The sequence below is a fragment of the Sinocyclocheilus anshuiensis genome, unplaced genomic scaffold (assembly GCF_001515605.1).
Source record: "Sinocyclocheilus anshuiensis isolate Anshui unplaced genomic scaffold, SAMN03320099.WGS_v1.1 scaffold75, whole genome shotgun sequence".
Lineage (NCBI taxonomy): Eukaryota > Metazoa > Chordata > Actinopteri > Cypriniformes > Cyprinidae > Sinocyclocheilus > Sinocyclocheilus anshuiensis.
In genome coordinates this window covers 895,728-912,851 of record NW_015549634.1, presented here as the reverse complement: position 1 = coordinate 912,851, position 17,124 = coordinate 895,728, and the positions used below count along the sequence as shown (strand labels likewise).

General features: G+C 31.8%; 1 protein-coding gene across 5 annotated transcripts; it reads right to left on the bottom strand.

Moving 5' to 3' along the window:
• Positions 1 to 6,223: 6,223 nt before the first annotated feature.
• Positions 6,224 to 16,421, bottom strand: LOC107659691 (leucine-rich repeat-containing protein 20-like). Of its 5 annotated transcripts, none has more exons than XM_016448704.1 (5): positions 16,030 to 16,421; positions 13,207 to 13,375; positions 10,881 to 11,030; positions 10,608 to 10,775; positions 6,224 to 6,471 (listed from the first exon to the last, which is right to left on the bottom strand). In XM_016448704.1, the coding sequence occupies exons 2-5, from the start codon at positions 13,274 to 13,276 to the stop codon at positions 6,356 to 6,358; spliced, it is 504 nt and encodes a 167-aa protein (XP_016304190.1). In that variant the 5' UTR covers positions 13,277 to 13,375; positions 16,030 to 16,421; the 3' UTR covers positions 6,224 to 6,355. The 5 variants fall into 5 exon arrangements, with proteins under 5 accessions (XP_016304190.1, XP_016304189.1, XP_016304192.1 ...); XM_016448703.1 differs by lacking the exon at positions 16,030 to 16,421 and adding an exon at positions 14,660 to 14,775 and having other exon boundaries at positions 13,207 to 13,297; XM_016448706.1 differs by lacking the exon at positions 16,030 to 16,421 and adding an exon at positions 14,635 to 14,767.
• Positions 16,422 to 17,124: the final 703 nt, after the last annotated feature.

The window sequence follows — 17,124 nt, the reverse complement described above, 5'->3', positions numbered from 1 at the left end:
TACACATTTACAAAAAAGACTAAAGCACTAAAACCATAACAATTTTTTTTTTTACTTTAAACAAAATAAACATCTACTGAAAACAATATTAATAACTTAATAACTAAAACTAATAAATAACAAAACTATTTACATATAAAACTAACAAAAATGACAAAAACAACAAAATTGCTAAAACTAACTTAAAGTGAAAACAGGAAACATAAAAATGAAATATTCTGAATATTAACAAAAACTATATAATATCATCTGAGTGATAGTAAAATAACACTTGAGTATGAGAGAGAATGTAATAGATGTTCAAGTGATGATGACTAAGAGTAATTACCGACAACAACAGGTGCTTGACCCTCAACCAGCAGCAGCAGTAATTAACCAGCTAGTCAGTGTAACCCGTGCGTCTCAGATGACTGGCTACTCTAGCCTCCTGTCTGCTGTGTGTTTGTATCACTGAATGCACAAATGCATCAATGAATACTGAAGCAGAATGGCTCCAGCAATATTCATATTGAATGTTCATATCATATGCTAGTATATTAATCTGTTGTCATTTGTGTTCTGGAATTTTAGGATGCTCATTTTTCAAGAAGTCATATTTTCCCACCTCAGGCCTAATATTCATATTAGTGGTGAACATGCACGGATTTCTTTCAGCACACATTTATTTGGGTGTTTGTAGGAGATTTATCAGGAGCAGAGCATGTGTGATAACACCTTCACACTCTATTTTTGATGCGCTAAAGTCAGCAGAAAATATGGTGCAAATTTGCTGTAAATATATTTATCAACACTATATTTTGCAGTAGATCCTCTTATGAATAATGCAACAGAAAAGAATGGAGTTATTTATCATGGAATTAAATAAATAGGTGCATGCAAATTGGCTGATATGCTCATGATTTTTTAAAATGTTTATGTTCTTTTGCATTGTACTCTAGAATCAAATAAAACGTGAATAATATTAGGTTTAATTATATTCAGATATAAGCACAATGTGGTGCTATTTTCCGAGAATGCCTTTATGATTGGATTTGTGTATTTTTGAATGTTTTTTCTGGTTTGTGGTTCTCGGTCTCATCTCTGATCGGACACGTTTATAGCTCATAAAGGGCTCTTATGATTTGCTGACGAGTTGAATCGAGTGGATTAGATGAGGGAAACGTCTACAATATCCAGTGATGGTTAGGATGGCTTACATGCACCAAAGTTATCCGTTTATAATCAAACTGATGGCTCAGGTAAACACATCTGTCGATTCCACTGAGCTTGATCCGAATGTAATTTCAACTGAACTCAATCCCACTGAAATGCTGATGCTATTGAAAGGACTGATGTAGACCTGAAATAATCCGATCAACAGGAGAAAGTAAAGCAGGTAAACACTTGAATATAGCTATTTAAATCAGAGTAAACATATCTATGTGCATGTGCAGTGGCATTATCTATTTATGTCATACAAGTGCACGTATGTTTTACTAAAATAACTTAAAATGAAATAAAAATGTATTACTATAAATACATAAAAAACAGAAAAACACAAGCAAATCACTAAAATAGACCGATAGACAGATATTCAGATAGACATTCAATATTCAGATATTAGGAAAGATATTTGATATTCAGAAAGATATATATAGATGGATGGATGGATAGATAGATATTCAGATTAATATTTAATATTCATATATTCAATATTCAGATAGAAATAGATACATATTTAGATAGATATTTGATATTCAGATAGACAGATATTCGATATTTAGGCAGATTGATATTCAGATTAATATTTTATACTCGGATAGATATTCAGATTAATATTTAATATTCAGACAGATATTCAATATTAAGATAAAAATAGACAACTACTTAGATATTTGATATTCAGATATATATTCAGATAGAAATAGACAACTACTTAGACAGATATTTGATAATCAGATAGATATTCAATATGCAGATAGATATTCAGAATAATATTTAATATTCAGATAGAAATGTAATATTCAGATAGAAATAGATAGATATTTAATATTCAAATAGATATTCTATTAGACAGATCAGATAGATTGATAAATTTCAGTCAAATAATTAACCAGATAGATATTTGATATATATTCAATAGATAAATATAAATAAATAAATAAAAATGACCCAAAAAAAAATGTAATCCCAAACTTTAAATTTACACTAAAGACAGGAACATAAAAAAATAAAAACTAATTGGAAATATGAATAAAAACTCAATGACACTAAATGATGCAAGCTTTATACGCACACATTTTCATCAGTTTGAATGAATCCAGTCTGATTTTAAGCTGAAGCTGGAACTATGCTGTTCATTCTGATCCGAAAGCAAAGATGCTAAACGCTCCGAGAGACAGGAATGCTCTCGTGTTTAGAGAGTTTGGACCGATCAGACGCTCTCAGAGTGGAGAATGTGTTGTTTCTGAGAATGAGCAAAGTGATTATCATGTACAGTAGGCCCTGCGATTATTTAAATATTTGAAAGTAATTCAAGGACATTCAGACAGTGACATGTGTTTCCAAACACTTTTTGGGCCTCTATTCAAGATTCTTTCTTTCAAACAAGATGTCTGAATAGTGTGAGTAAACAGAATATTTACTTGGATCAAACAGAAATCATATTTGTACATATTTGCATACTGTGAAGAGATTGTCAACCTCTGTTCTTGTTTGATTTTTGGGAGAAAACATGTGCATTGTATTTCTAATCACGCAGCTAATATTCACAGCCCATCATATTAGAAATATCAAATATGCTTCCCAGTGAACAATAGCTGTAATCAATCCAGAGTTCCCATAATCAACAGATGCAGCAATACTCACCATGACTGACTCGCTCGTGTCTTAATCACTATGGTGACCAGATGAACCGTGACTATCAGAAACATTCACATCCGCTGAGTTAATAGTGACACAGTGATGGTGAAACTCCACAAATATATTATGAAAGTCACGGTTTGACTTGGAAAGTTTGAGTGCAAATTTGACTGTAGAAGACAAAACACTTGGTAATTTATCATGCGTTTTCTCTGGCTCTGTTTGGCCAATCACTGCTGCGCTATTGATGCCGTGGACCTTAAACATTCAGACAAAATGTAAAAGAATTAATGGTACATGAAGCATCAAAATGAACCTTATTAAGGATTTGAGAAACTGGAAAGATGGTTTCCCAGAGGCCGTTTTTCCTTGTTTAAAATGCATCGTCAATGACTGTGCAGGAATAATTGGCGCCTTGGAACTTGGATCGTCTTGAATAGGAAAAATCAATGTGGCCTTTGAAACATAAAGGACCGAATGCTCTTTGTTAATCTGATGTCTGATCGTCCCAATACTGGATGACGCACAAACACTAGACGCTCCTGAGATAGATAGATAGATATATCTATAAAAAAATAAAAAAATAAATAAAAAAAATATCTAAATGCGATGGCGCCGCAGACGGCAGCCTCAGTGTTTGGCTCTCCAGTGTTTGTACTGTTTTTGTTAGTTTTTCCTGGTTTTTGTTTCTGAAACACGATCAGTTTTACCAGGGCATGTGCAAACATACTTGGCAATAAAGCTCTTTCTGATTCTGATTCTGAGATAGATAGATAGATAGATAGACAGACAGATAGATATTCGAAAGATAGATAGATGGATAGATAGATAGATATTCGAAAGATATAGATATTCGAAAGAAAGATAGATAGATAGATAGATTTTCTCTATTTTTGGCATCAATGACACTTTAACTCTGACTCATTATTGACAGAGCAGGTGAATGAATGTGTGTCTGAAAACATTTTGATGAAGCTGAGTATCATCTGCGAGTCTCAGGTCGGCAGACTGAGCATTTCTCTTCATCTTACTGGAGGATTGAGCGCAGGCTCGTCTCTCAGGAGGCGTAATCACAGATAACGAGCTCTTAAGTTTTTGCGCTTGAGATGGTTACTTCAGGATTTGCAGTTTTTAAGTAGGTTCAAGAGGCTGAATTATCACTTGAGAGCAGATTGAAATATTCTGCTACTACCTATTATTACTCCAGCTTCTCCATTTGCTCTCTTTATATTGAAAGCTCTCATAATGCACTATTATGTTAAGAATCAGAAACGTCAAAATCTTAATCCTCAGTGTAAGAGGTGATGTTCATGTGTTTATATTCAGTGTGACTCCGCTGAGAACGAGAGCCACAGGCGCTTCATCAGAGTATAAGATCAAGAGCTGCATCACTTGCTGAAGGGGAAAAAGTTCACACTGCAATTCAAACAGTGAAATGATAAACATCTTATATTGCTGCTGCTTAGATATCAAGACAACAATATTTTAGGACCTGATCTGGACTGCAGTCAGATATTCAGATGATAGATAGATAGATATTCGAAAGAAAGATAGATAGATAGATAGATAGATAGATGGATAGATAGATATTCGAAAGAAAGAGATAGATGGATAGATAGATAAATAGATAGATATTCGAAATATAGATAGATATTCGATAGATAGGTAGATAGATAGATAGATAGATAGATATTCGAAAGATAGACAGATAGACAGATATTCGAAATATAGATAGATAGATATTCGAAAGATAGATAAATACGGTAGATAGATAGATGGATAGACAGATAGATAGATAGACAGATATTCGAAAGATAGATGGATAGATAGATGGATAGATAGACAGATAGATAGACAGATAGATGGATAGATAGATAGACAGATAGATAGATAGATAGACAGATATTCGAAAGATAGATAGATATTCGAAAGATAGATAGATAAATACGGTAGATAGATATATAAATAGATGGATAGATAGACAGATATTCGAAATATAGATAGATGGATAGATATTAGATAGATGGATAGATAGATAGACAGATATTCGAAATAATGATAGATAGATAGACAGATAGATAGATGGATATTTACTAATAAAAAAATTTGAACTTTGACTTTATAGACAAAACCAGTTGTAAAAAATAGCAACATCTCTTCTTTTATGTTCCACTGAAGAAAGTAAGTCATTCAGGTCTGAAACAACATGAGGATGAATAAATGATGACAGAATTTGAGTGGTTAAGTAGCTACATATTTCTGTTGAAATTATATTTTATTAACCCGATGCACCTGCTGTGTTCTTCAGTATTGCTCATAATAGTGTTGGGCGATATGCTCAATTATGCTCAGTCGTCAGCCTGTGAGATCGCCGATACACGATATTATTGTGCTAATTTATTTAATTATTTATTTACTTAGTTTCATCGCCGGAAAGTGAATCATCTCCAGCGTAAGGCTAAAAGCAGCCTAATGTTTTTAATATGACTGAATTTGTATTTAACACGATAACAAATTAATAGAAACATCGGAAGTTACTAATTATAATGCTTACATTTCCTCAGTTATTCAAAAAGCAGCTACAGAAAACGAGCAAAGAACAATACATTACCAAAGAACATGATCACAAGCTCAGTCTAGCGCGAGTTTAACCCTAGCTCATAAGCATATTCCATATTATTCTAGTTAATATTAATGAAACTTTCATGAATATCAAAGACACACATGGACGTTGCCAGAGAAACAAACAATCTCCGAGCGCGAGGAGGCGAGCGGTTCGGAGCGGGATCTCAGTCGTAATAAGCAATAAGCAATAAGCCCCGTGAATAAGCCGTGGTTTACAGTGAATTTATAACAGCTAAGGGGGTTAGCTCCGCTTCGCGTCGTACGTAACAACGCCCCTTAGCTGTTATAAATTCACTGTAAAATAGATAGATAGATGGATGATGGATGGATGGATGGATGGATGGATGGATGGATGGATGGATGGATAGATAGATCGATAGACTAGATGGATAGATAGACAGATAGATAGACAGATAGATGGATAGATAGATAGACAGATAGATAGATAGATAGACAGATATTCGAAAGATAGATAGATATTCGAAAGATAGATAGATAAATACGGTAGATAGATATATAAATAGATGGATAGATAGACAGATATTCGAAATATAGATAGATGGATAGATATTAGATAGATGGATAGATAGATAGACAGATATTCGAAATAATGATAGATAGATAGACAGATAGATAGATGGATATTCGATAGATAGATAGATATTCGAAATAATGATAGATAGATAGATAGATAGGTAGATAGATAGATAATTAATTGATAAAATCATATGTCGAAGTGACGCTCTTCAAAACGTTGTTTGCAGGATTGAATAAATATTTTTATTGAAATATTCGGAGGCACAGCATGCGGTTCAGTGCATGGAAATGAAACAGCAGCATCAGAGAGAGACGGAAGCCCCGTTCCTCATGTTCTTTACCATGTGTTTACTCATGTCAGGAGCGTGAAGAGATGCGGGAAAGACGCGGCCTCCGGCGTCAGCGGGTTACTCCGCACATCCACACTCTTCAGAGCAGGCATCAGAGACAGCTTCTCCATCGGCAGCTCTGAGAGACAGACACGAAGAGATGTGAGACGTGTGCAGCATCGGCCCTTCAGGTTCAGAGACATACTCTTCTTACAATCTCCTCCAATATCAAGAGAGACAAATGTGACCCTGGAGCACAAAAGCAGTCTTAAGTCGCTCGGGTATATTTGTAGCAATAGCCAACAATACATTGTATGGGTCAAAATTATACATTTTTCTTTTATGCCAAAAATCATTAGATATTAAGTAAAGATCATGTTCCATGAAGATATTTTGTAAATTTCCTACCGTAAATATATCAAAACTTAATTTATGATTAGTAATATGCATTGCTAAGAACTTCATTTGAACAACTTTAAAGATGATTTTCTCAATATTTAGATTTTTTTGCACCCTCAGATTCCAGATTTTCAAATAGTTGCATCTCAGCCAAATATTGTCCGATCCTAACAAACCATACATCAATGGAGAGCTTATTTATTCAGTATATATTCATGTATAAATCTCAATTTTAAAAAATTGACTCTTATGACTGGTTTTGTGGTCCAGGGTCACAAATGTTTACTTCATTAAGAAAAACACTTTACAAAAACAAAGCAATGCATAAAGATCAAATACGGACCCTTTGATTAATTTCTCATAAGCTAAAACATGCACTTCATATTTTTTTCCTCATTGAAATGTTTTAAACCTGTAGAAATGAATAGTACAGATCAGATTAGATGGCAACAGCGGTTTTTACATGAATGCATTTAGCAAACAGCGTTTGCAGTCTAAAATGTCATGTTTATTACACTCTAAAAATAACACTATGGTCTTTCCCTTCACTGAAAACACATTAAATAATACTTAACTTCGCATTTATTCTCCTTATCTAGTCCTATGCGAGGCATGCTGGGAACTGAATACTAAAAAACAAATTTTATAATATATAAAATACTAATATTAGTTTCTAAACTCAAAAAAAAAAAAAAAATATTTAAAGAGTTTTCATAATAATGTTGATTATTAAATTAACTTATTGTATTTAATGTAAACACATTTCTGTGTTGATTTTGTAAAGAAATGAGTGAGTTTGCATTACATACAGTTATTATGAAAACTCTTTAAATGTTTTTTTTTTTCAACTTAAAAAAAAAGGTTTAATTAAATGAATAAATTATTATTATTATTATTATTTTAAACTTGCGACCATGCATTTATGTAAGTTGTGGTAACAGGTGCAGTGAATTAATTATTAGAGTGCTTATGGTCCCATTAGTTAATTCATTAACTAACATAAACTAATAACAAGCAATACATCTGTTACAGTAGTTATTAATCTTTGTTAATGTGAGCTGATAAAACAATTGTTCATAGTTAATGTCAATAATATGAACACACAAGGTTTGATTTTAATAATGCATTACTAAATATTAAAATCAACATTCACTAAGACTATTAAATGCTTAAAGTATTTTTCATGTTATCTAATGTAGTTAAATCTTTATCGAAATTTGTTGCCATTTATATTTTACACAAAATGAGGATCACATGACCAGGTGAAGCCTGAAATGAGAGCGTGATCAGCCGGTGAAATAATGATTAGAATAATCAGAAATTATTAATAATAATAGTAAATGTTTCTTGAGCAGCAAATCAGAATATTAGAATGATTTCTGAAGATCATGTGACACTGAAGACTGGAGTAACGATGCTGAAAATTCAGCTGCGCATCACAGAAATACATTACAGTTTAACAGATATTCACATAGAAAACAGCTATTTTAAATAATAAAAATATTTCAACATTTTTAAACTATTTTTGATCAAATAAATGCAGCTTTTGTGACTAGAAGAGACTTCTTTCAAAAACATTACCAACCTCAAATCTTTAAACAGTACAGTGCTATATGTCTTAATGCACTGGATAAAATATTAAATTCATATTACTTAGTTTCCAATTATCACAATATGGAGTGTATTTTAAATAATTTCTCTCTTTGGCTTTGATTGCATGTTCAGCGTTGCTTGAATATTGCTGATCTCTGACCAGAAGCGGATTCGTTCATGTGGAAATCAGAAGTTGGTGTTTTGTGGACAGTGAGCTTGTGCATCGTCTTAAATTAATTATTAATGCAAACATGCATTTTTTAATAGATCCAGAAGCACTGGGTGGGCTTGAATTGTGTTGACAGTAATGAAATGTGCAGATGCACTTAACAGATCATGATTTACTGCGACAGAATCTGCCATTTTCAACTTTCCATCTAATTCTAAACAACTTTGAGAGTTTCGGTTCTGCCTCAAACTTTCTGACATCATCTGAAAAACAATATACACTTAGTTTGAGAAGAAACTTTTCAGTCTGTTTGACGAGTTTGGTTGGTTTGAAAGCCATTCAGTTCTTGTAGTTTGTATTTGCATTCTGACATTATGGTCATGAGAATTAAGCACAAGCTCATTAATGTGATGCAAAAATAATATTGTAATTATATATGATGATTCAATTGTTTTACAGCCTTTAATTTATGCTGATTTTACTAAAAAAACATGATTTTCATTACAGTATTTCTAACATGGTTATTTTAGTATCACAAATATGCTATTATGGTTTTTATTATTTTGAATTAGTTTTTATTTTTATATTTTCTGTTTTCTTTTTTTTTTTTTTGCATGCTTTTGTCATTTTTATTAGTTTTTAAATATGTCTAGTTTTCATTAATTTTTATTTACACACACATTAAAATAATTTTTATTTTATTTAAAGTCACAACCACACATCAAGACATTGTTCAGATGATTTGCGTCAAGACATTTGACATGTTTCCGTCCTGAAATCTCGTGTGTGTTGAACTAAGTTTTTTACGCACCTCATCCCAAACCTTCTGTTGCAAATTCCAAAACATAATTTTAGAGCTAATAACAGAGGCTTGAGCCATTGATATGCAGGCTAACGCAGTTATTAATGCAGTCTAATGCTGCGGTTATTAGAGCGAGAGAGAGAGATTAAGCGCGTGTGAATACCTGAGTCTGTGCGTCTCTCAGCAGCGTTCAGCAGCAGCGTGTACTAATAGCGAATCTTTAAGTTAAACTGCTTCAAGAACCTCGCTACTGAGAAATGTCATGTAGCTTTTCAGCTGCGAAACTATTTTATTGATAAATTCGCGGTGCAGCGCTGACAAGAAGTTTCTTTTCGCATCTCCGCGTGTGTGAGAGAACGGGAGAAAGAAAGCGTGATTTCCGTAGCCTACATAAAAAAGGTGGAAGACATGGAAATATTTTTTACCCTATTGTTTGTTATATTTATTTGCTCAATGTCTTCTTGGGTTTTTGGTTCTTTTACTGTTGTAGATAGCCCATAGTATAACAAAATATTATATATCTCTGCACTGTGTTTGGGCCCCCCTGGACGTAAATAATGCGTAAATCTGGCCCTGTGTGTGTGTGTGTGTTTGTACCTCTGTCCTTACATAAAACAGATGTATTCGTGTGTTGCATAAATGTGTGATTTCAGGGAAGAAGCGCCGATCTGTCCATCAGTTTTCTCTTAAAAACTCGGTATGAATGACGGGCCTAATGAGAGTTAATTACCCTGTTGCCTTGTTATAGTGTTTGTCACTGCTAGAACACTTCATGCTCGTTTCACTAGGTTTGGAATGTAATTAAACAGAGAATTCACCCAAAAATAAATGTATGAAAACGGACAAAGTATATATATATATATATATATATATAATGTATAAATAGATTTTATAAATAATTTTATTTATAAAAAAATATTTATTTAAAAATATTATGATGTTATCGCTAACTTAAACTTATATTATGTTATGACTAACTTAAACTAAAAATTAGAACTATTACAAATAGTTTTTTAGTAACTGAAATAAAGCTACAATAAAGCTAAAATAAAATTAAATAAAATTAAAATTAAAACGATATAGGAATATCTTTAAAAAAGTAAAAATGACAAAAAGCCAAAATGACTAAAATGTAAATAAATAAATAATACTAAAATAACACTAGAGCAGATTGGATATTATGCTGAAGTCATGCAGGTTTGGAATGCTGCAAATCACAAATCTGGAAACATTACAGAAACAGTGTGACACTTCGTGTCAGGGTGAGCTATTGCATTATAATGCATCTAGTTAATACTGTATGTCCGGTCACCTGTGATCTGGTTCCCCTCCACGCTGATGTGCTGGAGGCTGCTCACATCCGTCAGGCGCTCGGGGAAAACCCTCAGCTTGTTTCTGGAGACATCGATGCTGATCAAGTGCTGCATGTTTCCAACCGCCTCCGGCAGTGTTGTGAGGACGTTACCCTGCAGATCCACCTCTACAGCGAGACGAGAAAACCCTACTTCAACAAAACCATGCTGATGTCTAAACCATGTGTCTAGAGCCTGCTGCTCTAGACACACACTGAAGCTTCATCTCTTACCTCTTAACTGAGTAAACGTGAGGAAGAACTTGTTGCTCAAGGCTTTGATCTGGTTGTTGGCCAGAGAGATTTTCTGGATGTTGTCTGTGCGGCTGCGGATCATCTTGAAGACGCCGTCAGGGAAACTAACGAGGCCACAGTCGGACAGATCTGAGGCAGAAAACAGAGTTGATTCAGACTGACTCTGGCATCAGAGGTTAATATGAGCGCTCTAATGAAGAGATTGTGTTGTTCAAAGAGCCGTCGCCTCTGTATATCAACAAGCTCCCATTGTGCAATCACTCAGCAAATCACACCGAGCACTATCAGACTGACGGACAGAATTAATGCAGTCATTTGCAGGCTCTTGATGTGTGTGTGGACAATCAAAGTGTTGGGCTTCACAATGCCGCTGATTGCCATTTAGGTTTATTTACTCTTGGCATTAAATGACTGATATGATGATTTAAGGAAAATATCACTTGATAAATTGGAAAATGGTCAAAATCAAGCAAATATGTGATTTAGAGGAGCTTCTCAGCACAATAGCACCATCTACTGAGCACAGGCTGAACTAAACAGTCCATCAATAATAACAATAAAAATGATCAAATAAACCATGAGGAACAATAGGGTGTTTTTTTTTTGTTGTTTTTTTTTTTGCAATTAGACAGCGCTGCATCTTGGAAAAAAACTAATATTACCCGATTTGGTGATGCTGAGTTAAAAAAATACATCAAAATAATCAATAAACTTTCCATGTAGAAAATAAGAATGAAGATTAAAAAAATAAATACATAAAAAAAAATCAATAAACTTTCCATGTAGAAAATAAGAATGAAGATTTAAAAAATAAATACATACAAAAAAAAAAAAATACAATAAAAACTTTCCATGTTGAAAATAATGAAGATTAAAAAATAAAATAAAATAAATAAATATACAATAAAAACTTTCCACGTAGAATAAGAATGAAGATTAAAAATAAATAAATAAATAAATCAATAAAAACTTTCCATATTGAAAATAACAATGAAGATTAAAAAAAATAATAATAATAAAAAATAAATAAAAAATATACAATAAAAACTTTCCATGTAGAATAAGAATGAAGATTAAAAAAAAAAATAATAAATCAAAATAATCAATAAAAACTTTCCATGTAGAAAATAACAAAGATTAAAAAAATAAAATAAATAAAAAATAAATAAAAATATACAATAAAACCTTTCCATGTTGAAAATAATGATACATAAAAAAAAATCAATAAACTTTCCATGTAGAAAATAAGAATGAAGATTTAAAAAATAAATAAATGAACAAACAAATTAAAACAGTTATATAATATATATATATATATATATATATATTATTTAGTGTAATTATTAAAATAACAATTGCAATCTAAAGTTTCGTTTTTAATGCCAAAACTGAGTATTCAAAATGTATAATTTAAATTACAGACTGCAAAAATGTGGAAAAATGTATTCATATACACCATGTAATTTCAAAGAACTTAACATAAACATAACTTTATAAGTATAAGCTTTTTTCCACAAAATCTGTATTCTGGCACTGTTTGGATGCAGTAAAACACTCACAGATGTTGCATGCTTGCATTTTTTTCTGTCACTGGCTTTAATTCTAACCTTGCAATCAGCATTAGGTATAAAAAATGTCATGCATGTAAAAATGGGCTGTGAGGTGAACAAACAGTTGCAGTGTGGCTCAGATTCAGACAGGAATCACATGTTTGTGATGCTTCTCTGCTGCTTAAGGGAGAATACAAGACATCTTCACCTTACAGATGGTTGAAAAGCATCGTATTTTGGGAGAAAGTGCAAAATAGGCACTATTTTTGGAATCAGCAACACAAAATGAGTCAGAATCGAGTCTTGGATCTCATTCAGCAGATCTGATGCAGGGCGGTGTCTTCAGTAAAAACATTTAAACATGTCAGTGACTTTTACAAGACAGGCATTTAATTCTATATGTGTCCCTGGAGCACAAAAGCAGTGTTAAGTCGCTGGGGTATATTTGTAGCAATAGCCAACAATACATTGTATGGGTCAAAATTATTGATTTTTCTTTTATGCCAAAAATCATTAGGATATTAAGTAAAGATCATGTTCCATGAAGATATTTTGTACATTTCCTACCGTAAATATATTAAAACTTAATTTTTGATTCGTAATATGCATTGCTAAGAACTTCATTTGGACAACTTTAAAGATGATTTTCTCAATATTTAGATTTTTTTGCACCCTCAGATTCCAGATTTTCAAATATTGTCCTATCCTAACAAACCATACATCAATGGAAAGCTTATTTATTGAGATTTCCGCACCCAGCGAGTCCCTCTGCTCCTCCATGGTGGCGTTGATCCTGCGTGCGACGTTGGCCACGGCCTGCGCCATCCTGTTGGGCTCGCGTTTGATCTGAGGAGTGATTTGTGCGTTCAGTGGCGTCTGTTACTCGTGCACAGGAAGTCACAGGAGTGAGCCACGGACAGCTTCCTGCCAGAGCGCACAAACATGCAGTGACATCATGAACCTGACTGGAGTCATCGATATCTGCTCAACAACACGATTATTAGTCTGCATGTAAAATATGTCTGCCTATATCATTTTATTTTTATTAAAGAAATAATAAAAGATAAATAAAAAATTAATTAATAACTGTGTGTGTGTGTGTGTGTGTATTTATATATATTTACTAAATATTATAATTTTAGTTATTAGTTTCTTTATGAATTATAAATACAACAAACTTATATATATATATATATATATATCATTTATAAAGAAACTAATAACTAAAATTATACTGTTTAATAAATAATTAGGTTGTTATTTAGGTATATCACATTACTAATTAAATATTACTTATTATAATATTAGTTATTAGTAGATAATTATAATGTTGTAGTAAATAATAACTGCAACTAATAATAATATTTGTTTTGGTAATTGTGCATGCATTGATACTGATGTGTGTGTGTGTGAAATATTTATATTTATTATTTTATTGTATTTTAAATAAATATATAATATGTTATTTACTACAAAACAATTATTTATGACTAATGTTATAATAAATAATATGTACTAAATAGTTATTTAGATATATCAAATACAATATTATTTATTATTGTATTAGTACTAAATAATTATTGTTTTGTAGTAAATAATGAGAACCTGCCGTTAAACAGCCAATTACATTTAACTTCCAAAACATAACGAGGCCCAAAACAATTCATGACACAGCAGAAATGTATAAGGTAATACAGGAACATATCAAGCCACTGGCCAACAGAAATATTAATTTTAATATTTTTAAGCAAAATCACAGCTGCTAAAACAACTGTGACAACCTGCCCCGCCCTGATATTTTTTAACATACTTTTGTCCTAAAAACACAGTTTAACCTTTCATTTCAAATCTACCTTCATCTCGTAGTGATATTGCTTTAGTGTATTAATTTCTTTGTGTAATTATGATAATAAGCGAAGCATTCTACATCTGACAGACAGTAAGCAGCTGAACAGACAAATATAGATTATTAATAGCACGAGTATTATTATGACATCTGAACGAACATTGTCATATTATGTAATGTTACGTAAAGATCACTAATATGAATGGACTGCAGTATTATCGATCAGTTTATGATATGAATGACGTCACGCCGAACTAAAAGCGTTAAAAGTATAAACACGAAGCATTAGAAGCTGTACAATAAAGCAGAACGTTGGTTTAGAGCTGTAAACCCTCACATTCAGACATGCGAAGCGGCCTCACCGTCTCCATTCACCGGACTGATGACTTTATGTGTGTTATTATTATTATTATGTGTGTGTTTATGTTCTGTCAGGCGAGACCGAGCACACCGCTGCCGGATTCCGCGCTCAACTGTCGTAAACACACTCACGCCGAATTGTTTGACGGCAGCAGGAGCTGCAAAAAAACAATAACAAGGTTCGATATTCATTCACAGATTTAGATTTTATTTTCTGTTTTAATTTTGCTTTGGTAATTGGTGTAGCGTTGTGAGAACATTGTTTAAATTGAGGAAAAAGAAGAGGAAAATTCATTTTAAGTGTTTTAATTATTTTACTCGGGTTTTTAGGCTACATCCACAAAATAAAAACAACACAAATGCCTTTGTATACCTATAGTGTCGTCATGAATAATATTTAAAGTCTTTAAAAAATGCAAAAACTGAATTTAAAAAACTGAAAATGTCCTCTTTATTATATTTATCAACATATTCCTGTTTTAATTATTAACGTTTTTATGTATTTGTTTGTTTTATGCGATCTTATCTCGTAAAAACTTAAATTAATTTTGATTTTAAGCTAGGGAAAACTCAAAACATATTTAATGAAATGCGTGTAATACTTGTACTGTTGTTAAATTATAAAAAAAAAAAGAGCATGTTAGCATCATCATCTCACTTTGAGTATAACATGCACATTTTTGTAAATAAACGACTTAAAACTCAGCAGTTTCAGTATTTTAGAGGAAAATAATTTCTACATGAATAAAATCCTAATCAGTTTAGATTTGAATATACGTATATGTTGTATTTTTACTGTTTTTATTTCTATATTATATGATCTTTACTTTTTTGCTATTGTGGTATACTCTTACAAAATGAAAATAAATAAATAAATAAATAAATAGATAAAGTAAAAGTAAATACATAGTACTTAAGTATGGCTATATATATAGTTAATGATGCACATATATACATATATAATACATATATAATATAATACATATACTTAAGTATGGGATATATATATATATACACCTATATATATATATATATATATATATATGTACACACACACATACTATTTAATTTGTACTCTTTAAAATAAATAAATAAAGTAAGTAAGTAAAAGTGAATACATAGTAATTTAATATGGGATGTATAGTATATACACCAATAATCACTTTTTTAAAGCTGTAATTAATCTAGTTGAAAAGCTAGTTAAGGGGTTTAACATTAATAGAATAATTTTTAGTTGAAATAGAAATGACATAGATTTGGAAATAAGTTCTATTTTGAAAACCTTTAAAAAAACATTTTTTTTATATATAGATTTATATAGACTTAGATGTCTTTTTTCATTTCTTGGAAGGTTAAACAGACTGTACTGTACCTGTGTGCCGCAGTGGTTTTCCTCTCTAAAGCTGATCCGAGAGCTGGGATTCTGGAGCGTTCCTGCTGGATCACCACTGGAATAGACCTTTACTGTGGAACAATGGAAGGTGATTGTGTTTGACCCGCGACCCCTGCTGACCCCTGCTGACCCCTGCTGACCTCACAGACTGTACAGACCAGACGGGGATTTCTAGAAATCGTGCTGGGTTTGTTGAATGGTTCTCTCTAGATGTTCAAGTACGTCGTCACATGAGTTTCACTGGCTCTCGCTCCCTGCATTATCTTTAGAAATGCAGTTATCACGGCTTTCTTTCAAATAAAGATGTTGCAATGCATTATTTTTTTAAATTATGAAACCTTTGGGAAAAACCTCACAACATACTGCTACTTTCAATGCCATCTTCTCTCTAATAATCGTATTTGACTTTGAATTTTGGGCTTAGAAATGAGACAGAAATATAGGAGATGTAAGATCTCAGTATAATACAATCATACACTTTTCATAAATGAATCAATAAAAACTGTTTTTAAAAATCTCTAAAATACTTTTTCTTTCAGGAAAAAATAACATTGTAAATTTACACAAATGTAACAAGTGTTTTTTTTAGGTATTTATTTTGTTTATTTATTTATTTGGGTATAGGTATAGACATAGGTATAGATAGAGAGAGAGATTCTGTAATTATTGATATTAATGCATGTCTTTTTCCTTTGGATCTGTCCATTTAAAAAAAATTAATCAGAAATGTAAACCCGTGCAAAAATGTAAAATATATTCTTTAAACCAATGCATACTATATTTATTGTAAATGATGATAATTTATTAGCCAGTGCTTAAATAAATAAATAAAAGTTATACAGTATGTAGATCCCATATTTATTTATTTATTTATCTCTTTATTTATTTATAATTTACGGTAAATTTTTTGTAAGGATGGAACCACAATTTAATAGTAAAAAATTAAAACCAAATTAATATATTTATTTAAATCTGTGGCAATTTAGTAATAGATGGATGGATGGATAGATAGATAGCTAGATAAATAGATAGATAGATAGATAGATAGATAGATAGATAGATAGATAGATAGAT

What these genes read in the sequence shown, in the direction of transcription:
- LOC107659691 (XM_016448703.1), bottom strand. An exon ending in GGAGCAGAGGGACTCGCTGG is followed by an intron (nt 11,031 to 13,206) that starts GTGCGGAAATCT and finishes TTTCTGCCTCAG; the next exon opens with ATCTGTCCGACTGTGGCCTC. An exon ending in GGAGGGGAACCAGATCACAG is followed by an intron (nt 6,472 to 10,607) that starts GTGACCGGACAT and finishes TCTGTCTCTCAG; the next exon opens with AGCTGCCGATGGAGAAGCTG.